Raw genomic sequence first — 22,607 nt, 5'->3', positions numbered from 1 at the left:
TTTGTATTCTCCAGCATCTACCTTCCAGTCACTAGCCTTTTTCCTGTTCTTTCTGAGTTTAATCTTGACTTCAAATTAGAGATAGTGTTTCTAATCTGTCTCTTTCTCTGAACTTCCAGGTACTATAAAAAATATAGCTACAGAAAACTAATCACTTGTCTTCTAAATACTGCGACTGTAAATATTTTAGATTATTTCTCATACAAATTACAGATGGTTTTAAAGGAATTTATGCTTTTTAAATTGCAATCATTGTTATTGAGAAGAAAAGGATACATATTGATTTATTGACCATTATAGATTATTCACTAATGTGTATTTACTTATTATCCATGTATTTCTCAGTTCATATCCTTTAGCATTAATTTACTTGACTAAGGATTTTTTTATGTGCTATTTTTAAAATACACTGTAATACTGACATCAAGTAAAAGGGATATTGATTTCTTTCTCTTTTTTCCTTTTCTTTTTTATTGTGTAAAGTATAAGAAACCTCCACTTGAGGTAATAATGTTTTTTTTAAATGCCAACATGGAACATTACTTCTAGAGCTGCTGTCCAACATGGTGGCCACCAACCGCATGCAAAAATTTAAATTTAAATTAATTAAAATTTTTAAAGCTAAGAATTCGGTTTCTCAACCATACTAGCCACATTTTGAATGTTCAGTAGTTACGTGTGACTAGTGGCTACTGTTCTGGCCAGCACAGATACACCACTTTCATTATTGCAGGACGTTCTGTTGGACAGTGCTGCTTTGTTCATTGGACAGTACACAGTGCCATCATTCTTACACTTACCAAAATCTTAAAAGTTATCACACAAAAGTAAAAAGTAATGTTAATACTTGGGTACAAATTATTAAAGTCCTAGTGATTGTGTACTTTTAAGATAATTCACTTTGGTCACTGAAATAGAAAACTATTTTGATCAGTAGCTCTATTTTATTATTTTATTAATATTTTGGTCAAAGTTTTATTTAATAGGGATATTCTAATTAGCTTTAGGATTTTGGAGATAAAGCTTTCTGAGAAAAATATTAATATGGTCTTACAATTGAATAGAGTATCTAAAAGATATTTCCATTTTATAGGTAAAGAAACTGGGCTCCACAGTGCTGCAATAACTTTGTCAAGGTCACACGACTAACTAGGGAGAGAAAAATTGAAATAGAGACCTCTGTATTCTTGTATAATTTAATGAAATCAGAAAAGGACAAAATGTATTCATTATCTCAATAAGAATTAACAAGATGAACCTGTCATTTTCTTGCTCTCTGCATAGCTTCTACATTAGCTTTTCTGAGTTAACATTTGTTAAAGGACTTTAAGTATAACTTGGAATTATGTTTAAATTTCATAATTTGCTTATTCTTAAATATATTCTTCTTGGTAAAGTGAATATTCTTAGCATAGCAAATGTGAAAGCTCAGCTAGAAAATTAGTAATGGTGACAAATAATATTTATGGAATATTGTAAAAAGAAATGTTAATTTTACCACTTTAAATATAGCGGTTACCGTAACTAGCAGTGTATAAAACATTGCCAAAAGGTTCTGTCAAACTTGTTTTTAATGAAGACTTAGCACTTGAAAGCCATAAATTGAATTACTTATTGATGTGTCATTATTACCTCTCTGAGTAGTGAAATGAAATAATGTTTTTAGGAACCATAATTTTACAGCAGTAAAAATGAAAGATGAAGAGAATCTATCAGGCTACATAGTCTTATTTTATCTTAAATAAGAATTTGGTAACTGGACTGCTGAATTTTATTCTGATTACTTGAAATGTAAGCACTTTAAAGGTTGACAAAATGTAGAACGTTTTGTGTACTTCACTAGAAAATTGGAACATGTTCATGGTTTCAGAGCTATTCTCAGAGTGATGACTCAGGTCTAGAAAGCCAGATATGGATGTCATTCAGGGGAGATCTTTCAACAGGAAACTTAATAGCTATAAAAGGAAAGGTAGATGTGCCAGCAAACTAATTCAACTTAGTGGTGTAAAACAACATTTAATATTATTATCACTCTTTAAACAAAAAAAGCTTTAGCTGAGACTATACCCATATTATTTCAAAATAAGATTTCATACCCTAAGTTTTCTCAGACACAAATTCCTGGTAAAAGCTGTTTTCAAAACATAACTTAAAAGAACTTATTTTTATTTTTATTTATTTATTTTTTTAATTAGTTTCTGCTTTATAACAAAGTGAATCAGTCATACATATACATCTGTTCCCACATCCCTTCCCTCATGCATCTCCCTCCCTCCCACCCTCCCCATCCCACCCCTCTAGGCGTTCACATAGCACCGAGCTGATCTCCCTGTGCTCTGCGGCTGCTTCCCACTATCTATCTACCTTATGTTTGGTAGTGTATATATGTCCATGCCTCTCTTTCGCTTTGTCACAGCTTACCCTTCCCCCTCCCCATATCCTCAAGTCCATTCTCAAGTAGGTCTGTGTCTTTATTCCCGTTTTGCCCCTAGGTTCTTCATGACATTTTTTTTTTTAAATTCCGTATATATGTGTTAGCATACGGTATTTGTCTTTCTCTTTCTGACTAACTTCACTCTGTATGACAGACTCTAGGTCTATCCACCTCATTACAAATAGCTCAGTTTCGTTTCTTTTTATGGCTGAGTAATATTCCATTGTATATATGTGCCACATCTTCTTTATCCATTCATCCGATGATGGACACTTAGGTTGTTTCCAGCTCCGGGCTATTGTGAATAGAGCTGCAATGCACATTTTGGTACATGTCTCTTTTTGAATTATGGTTTTCTCAGGGTATATGCCCAGTAGTGGGATTGCTGGGTCATATGGTAGTTCTATTTGTAGTTTTTTAAGGAACCTCCATACCGTTCTCCATAGTGGCTGTACCAATTCACATTCCCACCAGCAGTGCAAGAGTGTTCCCTTTTCTGCACACCCTCTCCAGCATTTATTGTTTCTAGATTTCTTGATGATGGCCATTCTGACTGGTGTGAGATGATATCTCATTGTAGTTTTGATTTGCATTTCTCTAATGATTAATGATGTTGAGCATTCTTTCATGTGTTTGTTGGCAGTCTGTATATCTTCTTTGGAGAAATGCCTATTTAAGTCTTCTGCCCATTTTTGGATTGGGTTGTCTGTTTTTTTGCTATTGAGCTGCATGAGCTGTTTATAAATTTTGGAGATTAATCCTTTGTCAGTTGCTTCATTTGCAAATATTTTCTCCCATTCTGAGGGTTGTCTTTTGGTCTTCTTTATGGTTTCCTTTGCTGTGCAAAAGCTTTGAAGTTTCATTAGGTCCCATTTGTTTATCTTTGTTTTTCTTTCCATTTCTCTAGGAGGTGGGTCCAAAAGGATCTTGCTGTGATTTATGTCATAGAGTGTTCTACCTATGTTTTCCTCTAAGAGTTTGATAGTTTCTGGCCTTACATTTAAGTCTTTAATCCATTTTGAGCTTATTTTTGTGTATGGTGCTAGGGAATGATCTAATCTCAAACTTTTACATGTCCCTGTCCAGTTTTCCCAGCACCACTTATTGAAGAGGCTGTCCTTTCTCCACTGTACATTCCTGGCTCCTTTATCAAAGATAAGTTGGCCATATGTGCGTGGGTTTATCTCTGGGCTTTCTATCCTGATCCACTGATCTATCTTTCTGTTTTTATGCCAGTACCAGACTGTCTTAATTACTGTAGCTTTGTAGTATAGTCTGAAGTCAGGGAGCCTGATTCCTCCAGCTCCGTTTTTCGTTCTCAAGATTGCTTTAGCTATTCGGGGCCTTTTGTTTTTCCAAACAAATTTTGAAATTTTTTGTTCTAGTTCTGTGAAAAATGCCATTGGTAGTTTGATAGGGATTGCATTGAATCTGTAGATTGCTTTGGGTAGTAGAGTCATTTTCACAATATTGATTCTTCCAATCCAGGAGCATGGTATATCTCTCCATCTATTTGTATCATCTTTAATTTCTTTCATCAGTGTCTTATAGTTTTCTGCATACAGGTCTTTTGTCTCCTTAGGTAGGTTTATTCCTAGATATTTTATTCTTTTTGTTGTGATGGTAAATGGGAGTGTTTTCTTGATTTCATTTTCAGATTTTTCATCATTAGTGTACAGGAATGCCAGAGATTTCTGTACATTAATTTTATATCCTGCTACTTTACCAAATTCATTGATTAGCTCTAGTAGTTTTTCGGTAGCATCTTTAGGATTCTCTATGTATAGTATCATGTCATCTGCAAACAGTGATAGCTTTACTTCTTTTTTTCCAATTTGGATTCCTTTTATTTCCTTTTCTTCTCTGATTGCTGTGGCTAAAACTTCCAAAACTATGTTGAATAAGAGTGGTGAGAGTGGGCAGCCTTGTCTTGTTCCTGATCTTAGTGGAAATGGTTTCAGTTTTTCACCATTGAGGACAATGTTGGCTGTGGGTTTGTCATATATGGCCTTTATTATGTTGAGGAAAGATCCCTCTATACCTACTTTCTGCAGGGTTTTTATCATAAATGGGTGTTGAATTTTGTCGAAAGCTTTCTCTGCATCTATTGAGATGATCATATGGTTTTTCTCCTTCAACTTGTTAATATGGTGTATTACATTGATTGATTTGCGTATATTGAATAATCCTTGCATTCCTGGGATAAACCCCACTTGATCATGGTGTATGATCCTTTTAATGTGCTGTTGGATTCTGTTTGCTAGTATTTTGTTGAGGATTTTTGCATCTATGTTCATCAGTGATATTGGCCTGTAGTTTTCTTTCTTTGTGACATCCTTGCCTGGTTTTGGTATCAAGGTGATGTCGGCCTCGTAGAATGAGTTTGGGAGTGTTCCTCCCTCTGCTATATTTTGGAAGAGTTTGAGAAGGATAGGTGTTAGTTCTTCTCTAAATGTTTGATAGAATTCACCTGTGAAGCCATCTGGTCCTGGGCTTTTGTTTGATGGAAGATTTTTAATCACAGTTTCAATTTCAGTGCTTGTGATTGGTCTATTCATATTTTCTATTTCTTCCTGAGTCAGTCTTGGCAGGTTGTGCATTTCTAAGAATGTGTCCATTTCTTCCAGGTTGTCCATTTTATTGGAATAGAGTTGCTTATAGTAATCTCTCATAATCTTTTGTATTTCTGCAGTGTCAGTTGTTACTTCTCCTTTTTCATTTCTAATTCTATTGATTTGAGTCTTCTCCCTTTTTTTCTTGATGAGTCTGGCTAATGGTTTGTCAATTTTGTTTATCTTCTCAAAGAACCAGCTTTTAGTTTGGTTGATCTTTGCTATCGTTTCCTTCATTTCTTTTTCATTTATTTCTGATCTGATCTTTATGATTTCTTTCCTTCTGCTAGCTTTGGGGTATTTTTGTTCTTCTTTCTCTAATTGCTTTAGGTGCAGGGTCAGGTTGTTTACTCGAAATGCTTCCTGTTTCTTAAGGTGGGATTGTATTGCTATAAACTTCCCCCTTAGAACTGCTTTTGCTGCGTCCCATAGGTTTTGGGTCGTCGTGTCTCTATTGTCATTTGTTTCTAGGTATTTTTTAATTTCCTCTTTGATTTCTTCAGTGATCCCTTCGTTATTGAGTAGTGTATTGTTTAGCCTCCATGTGTTTGTATTTTTTACACATCTTTTCCTGTAATTGATGTCTAGTCTCATAGCATTGTGGTCGGAGAAGATACTTGATACAATTTCAATTTTCTTAAAATTACCGAGGCTTGATTTGTGACCCAAGATATGATCTATCCTGGAGAATGTTCCATGAGCACTTGAGAAAAATGTGTATTCTGTTGTTTTTGGATGGAATGTCCTATAAATATCAACTAAGTCCATCTCGTTTAATGTATCATTTAAAGCTTGTGTTTCCTTATTTATTTTCATTTTGGATGATCTGTCCATTGGTGAAAGTGGGGTGTTAAAGTCCCCTACTATGATTGTGTTACTGTCGATTTCCCCTTTTATGGCTGTTAGTATTTGCCTTATGTATTGAGGTGCTCCTATGTTGGGTGCATAAATATTTACAATTGTTATATCTTCTTCTTGGATCGATCCCTTTATCGTTATGTAGTGTCCTTCCTTGTCTCTTCTAATAGTCTTTATTTTAAAGTCTGTTTTGTCTGATATAAGAATTGCTACTCCAGCTTTCTTTTGATTTCCATTTGCATGGAATATCTTTTTCCATCCCTTTACTTTCAATCTGTATGTGTCTCTAGGTCTGAAGTGGGTCTCTTGTAGACAGCATATATATGGGTCTTGTTTTTGTATCCATTCAGCCACTCTGTGTCTTTTGGTGGGAGCATTTAGTCCATTTACATTTAAGGTAAGAACTTATTTTTTATGAAGTAGTTTCAGGTGTGTAATTTGATTTGTCATGAATGTGTACATTAATTTCCACATAATTCTACATTTAACATTTGGACTATAGACTTGACTTGTTTCTGAACACCTGAAATTAATAAACAGTAACACTGATTGGCAGTAAACATTGTTTCTGTACAGTATTTCACTTTTTAGGATGTTGCATTTTTCTGAATTTGTGAGGAGATACATTATGATTGGAAAATCTGACACATAGGAAATATCTTAAAATATCTTTCATATTTCAGTTATACAAATATATAGCTGTACATATTTTTTCCTACAGCATGTTGGGAGAAGAATAATCATTTTAGAGACAAATATAATTCTCAAACATTTTTCCCATATTCCCTTTTTAAAACCTAGTTTGAACTTCTTAAGGTCTAGACTTATACCAATAGCATATTAATATTAACTATAAAACAAAGGCCTGACCCTGCCTGCCTTTTATGTTAGTGTTTTCTGTTGTCTGTTTGTATCCCACTAGATTTCCCAGATTTAGAGGCATTTTTTCCCTTCTACTTCACCCATCTCCTTAGGATATTCTCCCCTCTGTTACATTTTTCTCAATGAGTAGAACTGTGCCCTCACATAGAAAAAAACCTGACTAAAAAAGAGTCACTGAATGAATCCAGTGCTGTTCGTGATAAAGGAACAAAGTAATCTGATCCTTCCCTCAAACAAAAATGGCATTATGTTGTTTAAAAAATAGATCGTTGACTTTCACATCAGTGTTAATTTTGAGTCTAAATGGAAATAAATACCAAGGAAGACAGAAGGAACTCTGAATTCATCAATTATGACCTTTTTCTCTCAGTTTTTTCTTAATTCCTAGCTCTGTTTTTTGTTTGTTTTACTTTTAAGACAACTATCTGCTGGTTTCAGATGCGGCTGTTGCTCAAAAGATGCCTTCAGGCATACAGTGTATCATCAGATGATATTTTTTATTTTAATGTTGTTCTGGATAATCAAAATTTAAATGTATACTTAAAATGCTTTAAAATTGTAATTGACCTTTTTTTACAAATATAAAATACTAATACTATACTTTTTTTTTTAAAGTTATATAGATTCCTTGCTGTTCCTTATCTGTGCTTATCAGAATAACAAAGAACTCTTGTCCAAAGGCCCATACAGAGGACATGATGAAGAATTGATATCACATTATAGAAGAGAATGTTTACTAGTAAGTTGAATGGACACCGTATGTGTTTACTTTATCATTTTATCTTACATTGGGGCAATTATCCAGACTCATATATAAGTGATTGACTATTAATTCTGATGGGGGGTGTCATGATGATGTCTATAATCTGGGTCTATTCCCTTGAGGTGGGAAAATACACTCAATTCTTTATCCCTTCTTCTTTAAGGATCTTAAGTTTTGCAGATGATGAACCAGAAATGTTCTTAAAATGAGATCAGAATAATTACATTTTTATATTTGGATTTCTTCTCATTCTGCCATTCCCTCTTTTGATGACAGGCTAAGTGATGTGATGAATTATCATCATTATTATTCCAGAAAAAGAATAGATTTTTCTGAGTTTTTATAAATAGTATATTTGGTGTACATGATGTTAAAGTATTCATTGTAGTGTAATATCCTTTTTTTTCACCTACTCAATGGAATATTTTTCCTCAAATATTTTTACTATCTATGTGCTGAAATATTATTGTTGTTATAAACTTTAAGAAATCTTTTTAGCAAGTTGTTTTTTTTTCCCCCACCACTTTACTCTCTAGATATCTGGAGTACTTTGTTAATGTTTCTTGAGTCAGCTAACCTTTATGTATAAAATTACAAATTCCATCTTTATACTTTTTTCTGATTAGATTTTATTTAGCTATTAACATGACTATAGATTGTGAACTTCTAAGTTGCAGTTTTTTTCTATAAAATATATAAAGGTATTCAAAAGTGTATGATTTTTGAATCTATATAGTTTACTTGGTTTATGTGTACTTAAAAAAACTTTAAGTAGGTGTACTGGTGAAATGTTTTCTTTCAGTAGAACTACATAGTATATGTTAATTGTAGTCTGTGGTATGTTTTCAGAATTTTTGAATGGGAATATTAGAAGCTTGTGATCTTGTTATTTTTCTCTTAGCTGATTTTGCTGCATTTGAGTGTATTTTAAGACTTGAATTGTTGATGGTTTGTATCCATTAAGGATGGTATTCTTAATTTGATCAGTTTCAAAAGGTTTTTAATCAACCCCTGAGAAGGAAGACCTGAATTATATATATTTCAGTTTAAAAAAGTACAGTGTTTTATATGATTATATAAAATTTTACATTGAATGAGTTAAAGCAATTTTTAATGTAAAAATGTTACAGTGTTGGGATATTGAAATATTTTGGTAAAACTGTTTTAAACATAAATACAACCAAAACTTGATGGTTATTCTAAGACATTTGTAAAATGGTAGAATGTGTTTCTTTTATCATTTTAGGTTAGTAAACCAGCCACACTTTGTTGTTTCACATGGGGATTTAAATAAAACCTCAGGAGGATTATTTTAGTGTTCCTTTAAGGTTTTTTCTTTTTTTTTACATTGAGTATTTACTAAGTGTCATATTCTGAGGGATGCAAAGATAAGTAAGACCTATTATTTATCCTAAGAGAATTTAATCTGGTGACTGATGTACACAGATAATTTTAATATTTCAGAATAAGTATTATTATGAGAATTATGCAAAATAATATGCCTGGAATTGTTGGGGAGAAGCTTAAGAGATAAGATAAACACTGTTCTGGATCTTGATGGATAAATAAGAGTTTAATGCCTTGTAGAGAAGAGAGAAAAACATCCCAGACAAAGGAATATCATATGAAAAGTCATGGAAAGTATACAACAGAAAATGAAGATAAATCCATTGTGGCTAAGTTATGAGGAACAGGGTTAGGTGGAAGTGATGAAGCCAACAGGATTTGTTGGTGTCAGACTGTGAAGAAGCTTATGCACCATTCTAATGCATTGGTACTGTTGTAAAGTTGGTGTAAGTTTGGCATGATCAGGTTTGTTTTTGGAAAATAATTCTGGCAGTAGTATACTAGAAGATGAACTGGAAAGGAGTAAAGATTGAAATGAAGAACACTAGAGGAGATAGGGAAGAGATGAAAGAGAGTGTATATAAGATGGTAAAGGAAATGAAATCAAGGACTTGGTAACTATTAGATGAGTGGAAAGAAGGAAATAGAAGCATTAAGTCTGCCTGACTTACTAGTTCTGTCTGGCTTTCGGGACTCTTAAGAGAATAAAGTTAGCTTTGGACATACTATGTTTGAGTTTCTAGGATATGTTTTGAACTTAACATCGAATTTCAGAATAATTATATGTCTTTGAGTGCAAATTATAAAAATTATACTAGATACTTAAAGGTTTACCTCATTTAATCCTCTTAACCACTGTGTAATGAAGGTAATAGTATCTCATTTTTCATATAAAGACGCTGAAGCTAGGAAAGTACTTGTTTGCTGAAGGTTAAATAATTTGCTTAGTGGCTGAATTGGACGTTCAGCGTAAGCCTCTCTACAAAATCAAGATAAATTGCACAAGAATGACATAACATAACCATAAGAAATAATAAAATTTTTGTATTTGAAATTCAGCTTAAAACTATTTAAAAATCACATTTATCATTCTGTAAACATAAGACTTCAGACATAAACGTCTTATTATACCTGTACCTTTTTATCTGTCTCCTATGTTTCTGTTTATCTCATGGATTTCTCTCTTCTACTCAATTAGATGTCAGCACACTTGGCCTGTGCTCCAGCCTACCACTTGTTTTTATAAATAAAGTTTTATTGAAACATAGGCATACCCATTCATTTACATATGGCTGCCTTTGTGCAGCAATGGCAGAGATCAGTCATTACAACGAAAATGATATAGCCCTCAAAGCCTAAGATATTTCCTATCTTGTCCTTTACAGAAAAAGTTTACTGATCCCTGTATTGTAAGGGATTGTAAGCTCCATGAGAGTTTTCTGTATTAATCACTTGGGTACTCCTGCATCTAGAACAGTTTCTGGCACATGGCATGTACTGAGTAAGAATTTTTTGAAGGAATAAATGAACTAATGGATTACCTTTATATTTTTGTATCAAGAAATATAACAGTCCCTGTTCAGTTGACATTTATGGAAAAGATGATGAGTTTTTCAAAAATTTCTTTGTTTTTAAAATTACTTTGAGTGCTTGTCAAATTTTAGAATTGGGGGAAATTCACCTCTGGAGAACAAATTTTAAAATGGTCCCTATAGTGAAGATCAAAGTAAAATAAACTGAACTTAAGCTTTAAAAACATGGCAACATTATTTCTCCCAGTTCTTTTTTGCTTTTGTTTCTGTTGTTATATGCATAGCCTTTTCTAAGAGACTTTTCTTGCTCAATAGGTTGAGGTTGCTTTTTGTGACTTCCATTTGTTCTAATACTGTCTGCGAACATGCTTGTTATGTTGCCTTCAGTATTAACACTTACATTTTTATTTAATTAAAAAAAGAAACAAACCTGTTGTTCTTTTTTTCATTGCGTTAAGAAATTAAATGAGCAGGCTGCAGAACTGTTTGAATCTGGAGAGGATCGAGAAGTAAACAATGGTCTGATTATCATGAATGAGTTTATTGTCCCATTTTTGCCCTTGTTATTGGTGGATGAAATGGAAGAGAAAGATATACTTGCTGTGGAAGATATGAGAAATCGATGGTGTTCCTATCTTGGACAAGAAATGGAATGTAAGTTTAAACAATGCAGGTGGACAGCTGAGGTGTTGGGATTAAAAGCAGTTAGAATTAGATGCTAGTTATTATCATTTTTTATATTCTGTAACGTTTATATTCGCATCAGTTTTTTTTCTTATTTACAAACTAAGCTGTGCACACTACTGTTGCCATTTATGTTTTACTTCTTCCCCCAAAATGGTAATAATTTTGCATGTTTTGAAATGAAACATCAACTGACCACTCCAGATTAATAAATCTTGTTGAAGATAATTTCTCTCCCTGTCTATCTTTAGCTACGTCTTATTGTTTATATTTGCAGCAAACCTCCAAGAGAAGCTGACAGATTTTCTGCCAAAACTCCTTGATTGTTCTACGGAGATTAAAGGTTTCCATGAGCCGCCGAAGTTACCTCCGTACTCCACGCATGAACTCTGTGAGCGATTTGCCCGAATCATGTTGTCCCTCAGTCGGACTCCTGCTGATGGAAGATAAACTGCACATACTTTCCCTAAACACACTGTATAAACTTTATTTTAGTTCTTAACCTTTGCCTTCCTGTTACAGGGTTTGCTTGTTGCTGCTATAGTTTTTAACTTTTTATTTTAATCACCGCAGAAGACAAAAGGACTCTACAGTCTTTAGCCAGACTGCAAACAAAGCTGAGAATCGCATGGTGCTCAGACTTTGTTTTAACCAGAACTGATGTATAATTACAAATCCAATTGAGTTTATTATGGCAAAATCATGCTTTTGCCACTTGTCTTTACAGTATTACTTTGCTTTTATCTTTTCTTTATCTACAGCTTTCCATTCAGTCTGGATCCTCCATGACTACAGCCATTTAAGTGTTCAGCACTGTGTACAATACATAATATTTGGTAGCTTGTAAATGAAATTAAAGAATAAAGTTTTATTTATGGCTACCTATGTGTTTGTAAGCAGGTATATATTAGTGTATTTTTTTAGTTATATAAATGAATTTTGGGGATTCTTTAAGATTGGGTGATAAATAGATTAATACACACTTTTAATTTTGCTCTAATGTTAGCACATTAGAAATTTACTAAGTACTTGACACTTAAATATATCTGTATTTTTGACTAAGTTGTTAAACTTAGTATGGCACCTAAACCTGTTTTGAATTCAAATCAGGTTTTCACTGAAGTGAGCGGCTGATATTTAAGTCAACCACACTGAAACTTTTAACCTTTTCTTAGATTAACCTTTTATTTTTTTATGTATTTACATATAATATAGCAAGGTGATTATTTCAAGAGATACCAGAAAAAAAGTACTTGAATAAGGGCTATTTAATAGTGAAACTTATAAGAAATATGTATATGTATATATACATACATACACACATGTATACACACACGTATTCTTCATAATGGAGGACAGTGTTTGCATTATATAATCATTCTATTTTTGTAAATTGTATACTACTTTATTTGAAAATGTTCTCTACTAATCAGTGCTGTGAAATGAAGTTGATATTGTTGAACTAGAAGTTATGAGTATCTTACCTGCATTTATTTACCTCCTTTTCAAAACGGAAAAAGCTGTAGAACATTTTGTAGATGGAACTGCTGTTTAAGATTAATGAAGTAATATTGTGAACGAAATTCAATGCTTTAAAGGTAATCATTGTTACCAACAACCTATTTTTGAATTTATAAAAATTCTTTATAAGTGATACTTTGTTAGTGTAGTAAAATATATCATTATACTATGTGTATGTTTCTTATAGCGTCGCCAAAGCTAGTGCTCTTTATAAGTGCCTCTCATAAAAGATGCTGGATGGAAGAGGAACAAGAAAATATTAAACTGTTGTATAATACTCCTTATAAAGGTATCAATATACTGCAAAGGTATTATGGCAAAGAATTGGTACTATTTCTGTTGTAAAGTTAGATTTTGCATATTATAGCCATCAGAATGTGTTTTGGTTTAGATTTCAAATTCTCTACTGAGCAGAACTAGTGCTCTGCATAGGTTTTCAAGTCCTGTTGCAAGTTTAGAAACTTCATATGTATCATCAAAGCATTTATAAAGTACTTTCAGTATTTTATGATACTCTACCATAATGGTAAAGTTGTTTGTGTTTATGTGTATAACTGACCACTGAGACACAAACTGCTAAACACCATATGGAAATTACTCCTTTTACAAGGCACATCCAGGTAAGTAGTAGTATCATATTTACTCTGTACTTAAAAGCCAGCTTATTCATTCCTAGTTATGAATCTGAAGTTCTTATTTTAAAAAGTGACCTTTTTCAAGACCTAGGGAAACAACTTGTTTTTATATCAGCTTTTAATCTACTCTTAAGATTTAGGTTAGTGAAATTTTCTTAACATTATTTACTGGATTAAATATAACTTATGGCTAGTAATTTAAAAATTGAAACCTCATAGAACTGTTGTCCATGGCAGATTTCGCTTTGATTTAATGACTCTCATTTTGATTACTATAGTACTCCCTTCCCACTCCCCCAAAATTACATTTTGAAATAATTTAGGGTAGAATTCAAATAGATAGAGAAGTTAAGATTTTTAGGAACTTGTTACAAACATCTTGTATAAAGAGACTGTAGCCATGAGTGAACCTGTGAGATCCCGTAATACTTTTCAGATTCGTTAAAATACAATACACTAAATACACTAAATAAGTAGATGTGGTCTCCAGACAAGCAGCTTTTCAGCATCATCTGGGGACATGTTAGAACTGAAAATTCTTGAGCCCCATATCAGAATTACTAACACTTGTTAAAACTTGAAGAGTTAACAAGTTTCAACAAGTCCTTCAGAAGATTCTGGTATCTACTGAAGGTTGAGAACTACAGCTCTAAATAAAACTATCAGTAGCATTTTTTGTGTTTTTTTTTTTCTTTTTTTTTTTTTGCGGTACGCAGGCCTCTCACCGTTGTGGCCTCTCCCGTTGTGGAGCACAGGCTCCGGACATGCAGGCTCAGCGGCCATGGCTCACGGGCCCAGCCGCTCCGCAGCATGCAGGGTCTTCCCGGACCAGGGCACAAACCTGTGTCCCCTGCATCGGCAGGCGGATTCTCAACCACTGAGCCACCAGGGAAGCCCATATCAGTAGCATTTTATGCACCTTAAATTGATGTTTAATTTCTATTTACTTTTGAACCCTCATTTCTTGGAAACTTTTCATTATTTCCCTCACTGGCAATTTCAAAGAAGTGACTAAAAATTATTTTGCTTAGTTTTAGATTTATTGAGACTAAGGTGGATTCTCTCCTCCTATATCTAATTCTCCAGAAGTTCAGTGTCTTTGTTTTATGATTCAGAATTGTTGACTTTGGCTTCTGAGTCCTATTGTCCTCCCTCTAAAGTACAATTGCACAGCATACTTGGGAAGAATAAGTAGGGATACAGTTGTATTATCATTTTTTTAAATTTACTTTACATTGGTAAGCAGATTAAATATTATTTGTTGTGCCAATGATAACCTCATCCAAAGCACGTGTATTTTTCTGCTAGGACTACCATAATAAATACCACAGACTGGTCGGCTTAAAAAACATACGTTTATTTTCTCACAGTTCTAGAGGCTGGAAGTCCAAGATCAAGATGTTGGCAAGTTTAGTTTCTCCTGAGGCCTCTCTCTTTGGCTCGCAGAAAGTAGCCTTCTCACTTTGTCTTCACATGACCTTTTCTCTGTGCATATGTGCATCTCTGATGTCTCTTCCTCTTCTTATAAGAACACCAGCCATACTGGATTAGGGCCCCACCCTTACAACCTCATTTAATCTTAATTATCTCTTTAAAGGTTCTGTCTCCAAATACAGTCACATTTGGGGGTAAGAGCTTCAACAAATGAATTTGGGGGTGGGAGACACAATTCAGTCCACAGTATGTGATGGCCCAGTTTATATACCTCCTTTGCAGACACAAAAGTATTGTTGTTACAAGATCACTGTGAAAATATCTGTAGTTCTATTCTTTCATCTGCTTTTCTTTTACTCTCACTTTATTCTAGAAACCATATCAAAGTTATAGCAAACCAAGTTAGAAATTGCTCACAATGCATCCACCTAATCATTTCAGTATGTTTTCATTGAACAAATTTTTGCCGAATGAATGAAGTAATTCATGTTGACTTGCCCTTGTTCATGTTTATTTTATTAGTTTCACTTAACATTATACCATAGATCTGTTTCTGTTTTGCTGGTGTTTTTATTCTTACCTACTTTATATCCCTATTCCCCAGCCAGTACTGGAGGCACTGGTGTTAACCATTGTGGACACATATTTTTTTCCATGTTTTGATAATGTTATGTGGTGCATACGTATGAACATTGGTGGGGATTTTTTGCAGGGGGTTCAGGGTGGAAGGGGAGAGGGTCATTGCTTTTAAAAAATGAAAAAAAAATCTATTTTACACATGCTTTCCCCTACCCCCTCCTGTACTTTCTAGCCTCCAATTCCTTCTTTTTCTAATTAGCCATTTGATAGAGGTGACTTACAATAATCAAATAATAAGTACTATAATACTACTAATAAAAGTAAATGAGTCATGATTGAGACAACTACATATGCAATTGAATACACACAGACATACACACCAGAATTTCAAATATCCTTACTTACTCCATGCACAGTTCTTTCACACCTTCACTACCATCCTCAACCTCCTATTCAATGCAGCTCCAGTAAAATAGATTGATCTCACCTTTACCAAGAAAGTTGGGGAGCTTGGATATGAACCCCTTCAACTTTTCACCTCCATACTTGTAAATTTACAGTTAATTATTAACCAGGATGTGACAAGGGATAGACATTTTTGATAACCCAATGTTATGAGGAAGATATACATAAAATCAAATTTAGTATAAAATGAATTTATAAACTTAGTTAAAAGTATGTTCGTTATTTGGGAGACATATTTGCTCTACTACAAAGTTAGCTCACTGTTTTGCTTTGTATTAGCCCAAAGCCTGTACAATATCAGTTTGTCCTTTAGCAAATTGTTCTTTTTCAATAATCTGGAACTAGATTAGTATCCTTAACCTTAGGTGTGCATCAAAAGGGTGAGCTTTCTTTATAAAAGGTGTCTAGGTCCTATCTATCATGTGGATTCTTAAAAGCCTTTTAAAGTGAGAACTATTTTGAGAACATTTGGTAAGTCCTTCTCCAACTTTAATTTTTCTAAGGATTACCTCTGACCCTCCCTTCAGAGACTAATTGAGCCTGACTAAAGTAGGGTGGAGAAATGTGCTTTTTGCATTATTGTATGTCGCGTGAAAAGGCAGGGGGTATAAATTTGCTGATGCCCCCCTCAGCCATACTGCATGTGCATTTTAGTCTGCGCTCCAGCTGAAGCTGCACTCAAATGTTCTTCAGTCCTTAACTTGCTGGACTTCTTTCCCTCTTCTGAGTGGCCAAGAGTGCAGGCTCTAGAACCAGGCTGCCTGTGTCCAGATCTTGGCTCAGCTCCTTACTGTGGTGTTGATCTTGAGTGCACTCTTTTACTCTTCTGTGCCTACGTTTCTTCATCTATAAAATAGGATTACAGTAAAAACTGCCTTATATCATTTTTTTAAAAGACTAAATGGGTTTCTGTATTAAAAAACCCTTAGAAAATGTCTGCCACAAAGTAAGTGTTTAGTAATTACCAGCCATTTTATAATTTGTCACTATTGGCTTCTGCTCATGATTTTCAGAATCTGCCTTCCTGAGACAAGCTTCTTTGGACTACTCTCATTCCTATCTGCATTCTTTGTTGTTTTCTTTTCTTTCTACTCCTTAAATATCAGTGTTGTCAAGGTCTGTACTTGGCCCTCTTCTAACTCTTCACCCTTCCTGGATGGTCGTTTCTGCTAGTTTGTCTTCCTCTGCTGCCTACATACTTACGATTCACAAGTTTGTGTTCCTAACCAAACCTCCCTTGTGCATTTTAGATGTGTACGTATGTCCAATTGTCTGTTCAACATAGGGACTTGGATGCTTCACAGGCACTTTAAACTCTGCACATCCAAAACTGAATTCACTACTTCTTCCCAAACCTGATTCTCTTACATTCTTTTGGTGAATGATATAATGATTCAGAAATAGGGAATTATTCTCAATTTTGCATTTATTTCCCATTGATTACTAGATGTTGACAGGTCAGATTTTTAATACCTTGCTTATGCATCCCTTCACTACTACTGTTGATGAGGTTTCTCATCTTTTAATTTGGACAGTTGGATTTGGCCTTGAGTGGCCTATCTTTGCTCTTGCCCCTTTAATCCATCTTATATACTGTTGGCAGAATAATCTTTCGAAGAGGTTTTGCATATCTGTCTTCCATTGCTGCACTGAACTCCTTTAGAGGGAAATAATATCTCCTGGTTTTGTAACCCTAGTACCTGTTAAAATATCTGGCAATTTAATAAAGGTGCAGTCTTGCAGGTTGTCTGGTCCTCCAATCACCTTAGACCTGTGTGGTCTAGTATGATAGCCACTAGTCACCTGTGGCTATTTAAACTTAAACCAAATAATGTTAGTCATCCTAGCCATATTTCAAATTCTCAATAGCCACATGGGACTGTTGGCTGCCGTATTGGACAATACATTTTAGAACATTTCTATTGCAGAAAGTTTCACTGGACAGAGCTACCTCAGACCCTTGCTGATATGGACATCTTCCTCTATTAACACCCCTGGAACATTCAAACAACCTCCAAAGTACTAACCTGAGCAAATTAGCCATCATCATTTACATCTCCTTACCTTGATCCTGCCATAGACCACTTTACTACATCTGCTCTTCAGAGAGCACCTCTACCATCATATATCCAGTCAGGAGAGCCCACACAAGGTATTTCAACAGAGGAGATGTGGTAGAGGCATTAGAGAGTAACCCAGAGAGATGCAGCTACTATTCCTAGGGGTAGGGAAACAAAAGGAAAAGTTGGGGTTACCAGAACCTTGGAGCTCCAAAAAAAGGGTCCCCATGGAGTTGGTACTCAAACCTCTGAGAAGGTTCACCACCTAAGTGTTCTTGCTACTTCTGAGGGATGCAATGAAGATAGCTCTAGAAGTTCTAAAGTTGAAGCTCTAAGTTCCAGTTGAAGACTGGAATCAATTGAAATTATTAGGTCACCGGCAGGATTGGCAAGCAAAGACAAAGAAGTAAATCTTGTTTTCCTCTTTCTACTTTCCAACTTTTCTCTAGTACTTCATATTGACAGAACCTAAATGGAGTGCAGCAAAGAGGTCAGGAAAATGCAATTTGCAGAGTCCCAGCCGCAGCATCACAGAGCAGGGGATAAAAGGGTGGATGGAACTGGAGCTGAGAGACAATAGGTATAGAACCTACACACTAGTTTCCACTCAAAGATTTCATTTTTATCCAAATATGTTAATCACTAAAACACTAAATATTCAGAAATGGATCTATAGATTATCTCTGGGACCTCAAGAGTAAATGCACTAGTTCTGATTGAAATCCTGTTGCTCTTTTTTTATCAAATGAAATTTTTAATGATGCTATTTAATGCTTTATTTTTAAAGTCAGCAGTGGAAGGATGTATATATAATATGAATTCATGCCCATTCACACGTTTTGCTTTTGTGCCATATGCCACAGTATCTGCCAGGTAGTATGTTTATAAAACAAACTTCAGTGATTAGACAAAAGTAATAATCCCCCCAAATTCATCTATCTACCCAGAGTTAGACACTTAACATTTTTGCGTTGATCCCCCTGGACATCTTTCTGTGCATGTGCACATATACATGCACACATACAACTATATCTAAATGATTTTCATAAAAATTTAAAAAATATAATAGATGTAGACATATTTCCAAGCAAGTGTGTATATATCTCTCACTGCTCTACAGTATTTGATTATAAGGAAGATGTACAATATTTATTCATGGATATACAATGTAGGCTGCTACTTATGTCTCTGTGTGTACTACTTTTATCTCTTGTCTTTCTGCTAAATTTGTAGATGTATAACTTCTGTCTGAGTTACGGAGTATACAGATATAAAATTTTGAGCTAAATTGTCAAACTTCACCAAACTTCCTGTTTATACTGCCACCACTAGTGCATGAGAGTGTGTTTCTTCACAGGTTCAACAACATAGAATATTATCAGTCTTTAATATTTTTCAGGGACAGCCGAAAATTTATTGTATTTTTTAAATTTTTAATGAGAGTGAATATGTTTCAATATGTTAATGGCCGCTTGTACTTGCTTATGACCTTTGCACTTTTTCTATTGAGTGTTCACGTCTATAAATTTGCAATAGCTCACATTAGGAATCATTTAATTCTTTACTACTACACACACTGCAAATTTTTACCTTCTGTCATTTATTTAAGCTTGCTTATAATATTACTGTTTTATGACTTTATTTTTATGTAATCAAATCTGTTGACCTGCTTTATAAGTTTCACCTTTGATACCATGTTTAGAAAGGATTTTCCCTGTTCAAGATTATAAAAATACCCATACTTTCTTCTGATATTTTTATGATTTTGTTTTTTATGTCAGTCTTTAGTGCAGTTGGAAATTATATTAAAGGGTGAGGCGAAAATTCACAAATTTTTGCCAAGATTATCTAGTTGTCTATAAAATATTCTTTTTCCTTACTGATCTAAAATGTAATCTGCACTAGGTAATAAATTTTTATATTTGAAATTTATGAACACTCTTCCACTTAATGTTTTTGTCTATTCAGCTACCATTACTAATTTAATGACTTGTTTTAACATTGATTTAAAATATTTGTTTTATAACTAATACACATTTTCCTAGTAGCTAATACGTTGTGTTACTACCCAACAGAGATGCACTTAATACTCATTTTTTTCCCATAATTTTCTGTACTCTTTTACAGATAAACTTAGAATTATTCAATCTTCTTTCAAATAAAAATCCTACTGGCATTTTGATTGTACTTACATTGGCTTACATAGATTGGCATATAGAGAAATCATGGAGCCTTTACAATGATGAGTCTTCCTATCCAAAAACAATATTGTCTGTCCTTTCATTAGATTCATGTCTTTCAGAAGAGTTTAATTTTTTTTTAAATTTTTCTTTAAGTATCTTAATGTGTTTTAATGCTTTTGTGGTGTTTATGAATTGAATTCGTATTGAATATTAGTGGTAGAGAACAGCAGGTCTCCAACTTTTTGGTCTCAGGACCTCTTCACACAAAAATTTTTGAGGACCTAAAAGAGCTTTTGTTTGAGCAGGTTATATCTATTGATATTTTACCATTTTAGAAATTGAGTAAAACAATATAATATTAATTTTAAAATGATTAAAATATCAACATAACATGTTAACCAAAATAATATATTTTAAGTGAAAAATAGTTAAATTTTCTGCCTTCTTTTTCTTTTGGAGACTGGTGTGCTTAAATCACAAACCTGAGGCTTGAAAGGAAATTAAGTGCTGATTATAACTGCTGCATCCCTTACAATAATTATGAAAATTACGCTGTTCTCACACTTCCACATGACACATAGAATTAGCTTAAAATTTGGACTAGCAAGCACAATTATTTTAAAGATAGATAGGAATCATTTTTCAAAGTAGTCATGTAATTTCTTAGAAAAATAAAAATCATCTAACAGTTTCAAACTTCAGTGTGCCTTCCATAGTCCTGGAAATTTCACCGAATAAGACACCTGCTCTTTGCTTGGTTTGCACTTCCCATACCGCATATTTTGAAAATGTCTCCAGGAAGAAAGCTTATCTGGTGTTCTACACTGCACTCGAGTATTGCAACCTTGCTTGTCCATTTTCCAAACACTGAAAAGAGTTGCTTCATATTTTTTAAACTGTTCCATGATGGCTAAATCACAGAAGTCTATAAATCTTTTAGAAGATAGTATATGGGGAGTATCTTTAAGATCTTGGAACAACAATGGATTTCTTAACACAGAAAAAGAAACGTGAAGGAAATTTTTGATAAATGTAACCACATGAAATTAAGAATTCTGTCCATCAAAAGATTCCCTGAAGGACTTCCCTGGTGGCACAGTGGTTGAGAAGTCCGCCTGCCGATGCAGGGGACACGGGTTCGTGCCCAGGTCCGGGAAGATCCCACATGCTGTGGAGCATCTGGGCCCGTGAGCCATGGCCGCTGGGCCTGCGCGTCCGGAGGCTGTGCTCCGCAATGGGAGAGGCCACAACAGTGAGAGGCCCGCGAACCGCAAAAAAAAAAAAAAAAGATTCCCTGAAGAGAGTGAAAAGACAAGGCAATGTAGTGAGAGAGGATATTAGCAATTTGCAAGATGGCAGTGCAGTAATAAAAATAAAGAATGGACTTATGGCTTGGGTGAGATAATCATGATAACATACTTTCTAAAATGTTCCCAGATCCTTTTTTCATTAAAAAAAAAGGATAGTTAAAAACACATAGGATTTTTCAACAAAATGAAGTGACAGGAATTCTTATAAGCTACAAAATACAAGTGGATGGAGCCAGACTACATGCAAGTACAATATTTTGGCAAGACTTTGACAGGTTTAACAGATGTGAGGAGTTATCAGTAAAAAGCAAGCAAACAACAACAACAAAACCCAGAAAATTCTGTATGTCCTAAGACCCTCAGAAAACAAATTGCCAATAAATACCATAAAGTGAGAAAACCTCAATCGGAATCTTCTGCAAATAGTTCTGAGAACGATAAGCAAAACAGGGAGAAGGCTCCACTGGCTTCAGTTTGTGGATGAGTACAAAAGGATGTGGACAAAAATATCAGAGGGGTCTGGGGCAGTCTAATCCTCAAGGAAATAAAAAATGCTCAAAGTCAAAATTGCTTCAGAAGGGCAGACATAATCCTGGAGAAAATGCTGGGAATAGAACCTAGTTGAGATAGACCTAACCCAAAACTCTTAATATCTGACCTGCATGAACTCCTGCTCTTGCTGGTGTACCATAATGACATTCCTGCAGTCCCAGGAATTATGTCCATCATACCTGAAATGCTTGATTATATCCCTTTCCCCAGTGCACAGTCACCTTAATAAATGGGGACTTTCTCAAGGAGACTGAGTCTCCTCTTCATTCAAGTGGCTCTGCGGCTGCAAACTGACTTGTCTTGGAATTGGTTGAGGGGCCACGACTCTTCATTTGCTGATTCGAGTGAAATTTCTATTCAACAGATTTATAAGCTTTTCTTCTTTAATAGTCTATCTATTTTAGTCCTAGGACACCATGACAATTAGACGTTGCCAAAAATCAAGGCTTCCAGTTATTTTTTGCTGTGCTGCCATTAAAGTAACCATACCTACCTTGTCTCTATTAGTTCAGTGATGCTGCATGACCCCTACCTCTCTGGGATCGTATTATTCCCATTGAATTCTGGCAAGTTTGAGGGCAGCACTTCCCATTGTCATTTCTAATGCACAGAGAAAAGCTACAAGAGCTCTCTTAAAGGATGCTGGTGGTCACGTCACCAGTATATTTCCCAAGGATTTGATGAAGGGAGTATATTCTGGCCCCTCCAGTGGACATAGCAGGGATACATAATCTACTCCAGCATAGCAGTTTCTGT

At 34.5% G+C, this 22,607-nt stretch overlaps 1 protein-coding gene across 2 annotated transcripts in view; it reads left to right on the top strand.

Annotated features, from left to right (window-relative positions):
* The window catches only part of USP25 (ubiquitin specific peptidase 25), a 143,550-nt gene extending 131,557 nt beyond the window's left edge, over positions 1 to 11,993 (top strand). For both annotated transcript variants that reach the window (XM_081234059.1, XM_081234060.1), the window contains 3 exons: positions 7,402 to 7,525; positions 10,887 to 11,082; positions 11,390 to 11,993. In XM_081234059.1, coding sequence (XP_081090185.1) covers positions 7,402 to 7,525; positions 10,887 to 11,082; positions 11,390 to 11,562 — 493 coding nt within the window. In that variant the 3' untranslated portion in view covers positions 11,563 to 11,993. The remainder of the gene's footprint in view (positions 1 to 7,401; positions 7,526 to 10,886; positions 11,083 to 11,389) is intronic.
* Positions 11,994 to 22,607: the final 10,614 nt, after the last annotated feature.

This window comes from Mesoplodon bidens, assembly GCF_964165515.1.
Source record: "Mesoplodon bidens genome assembly, chromosome: 5".
NCBI lineage: Eukaryota > Metazoa > Chordata > Mammalia > Artiodactyla > Ziphiidae > Mesoplodon > Mesoplodon bidens.
This window is presented reverse-complemented; position numbering and strand designations above follow the sequence as displayed.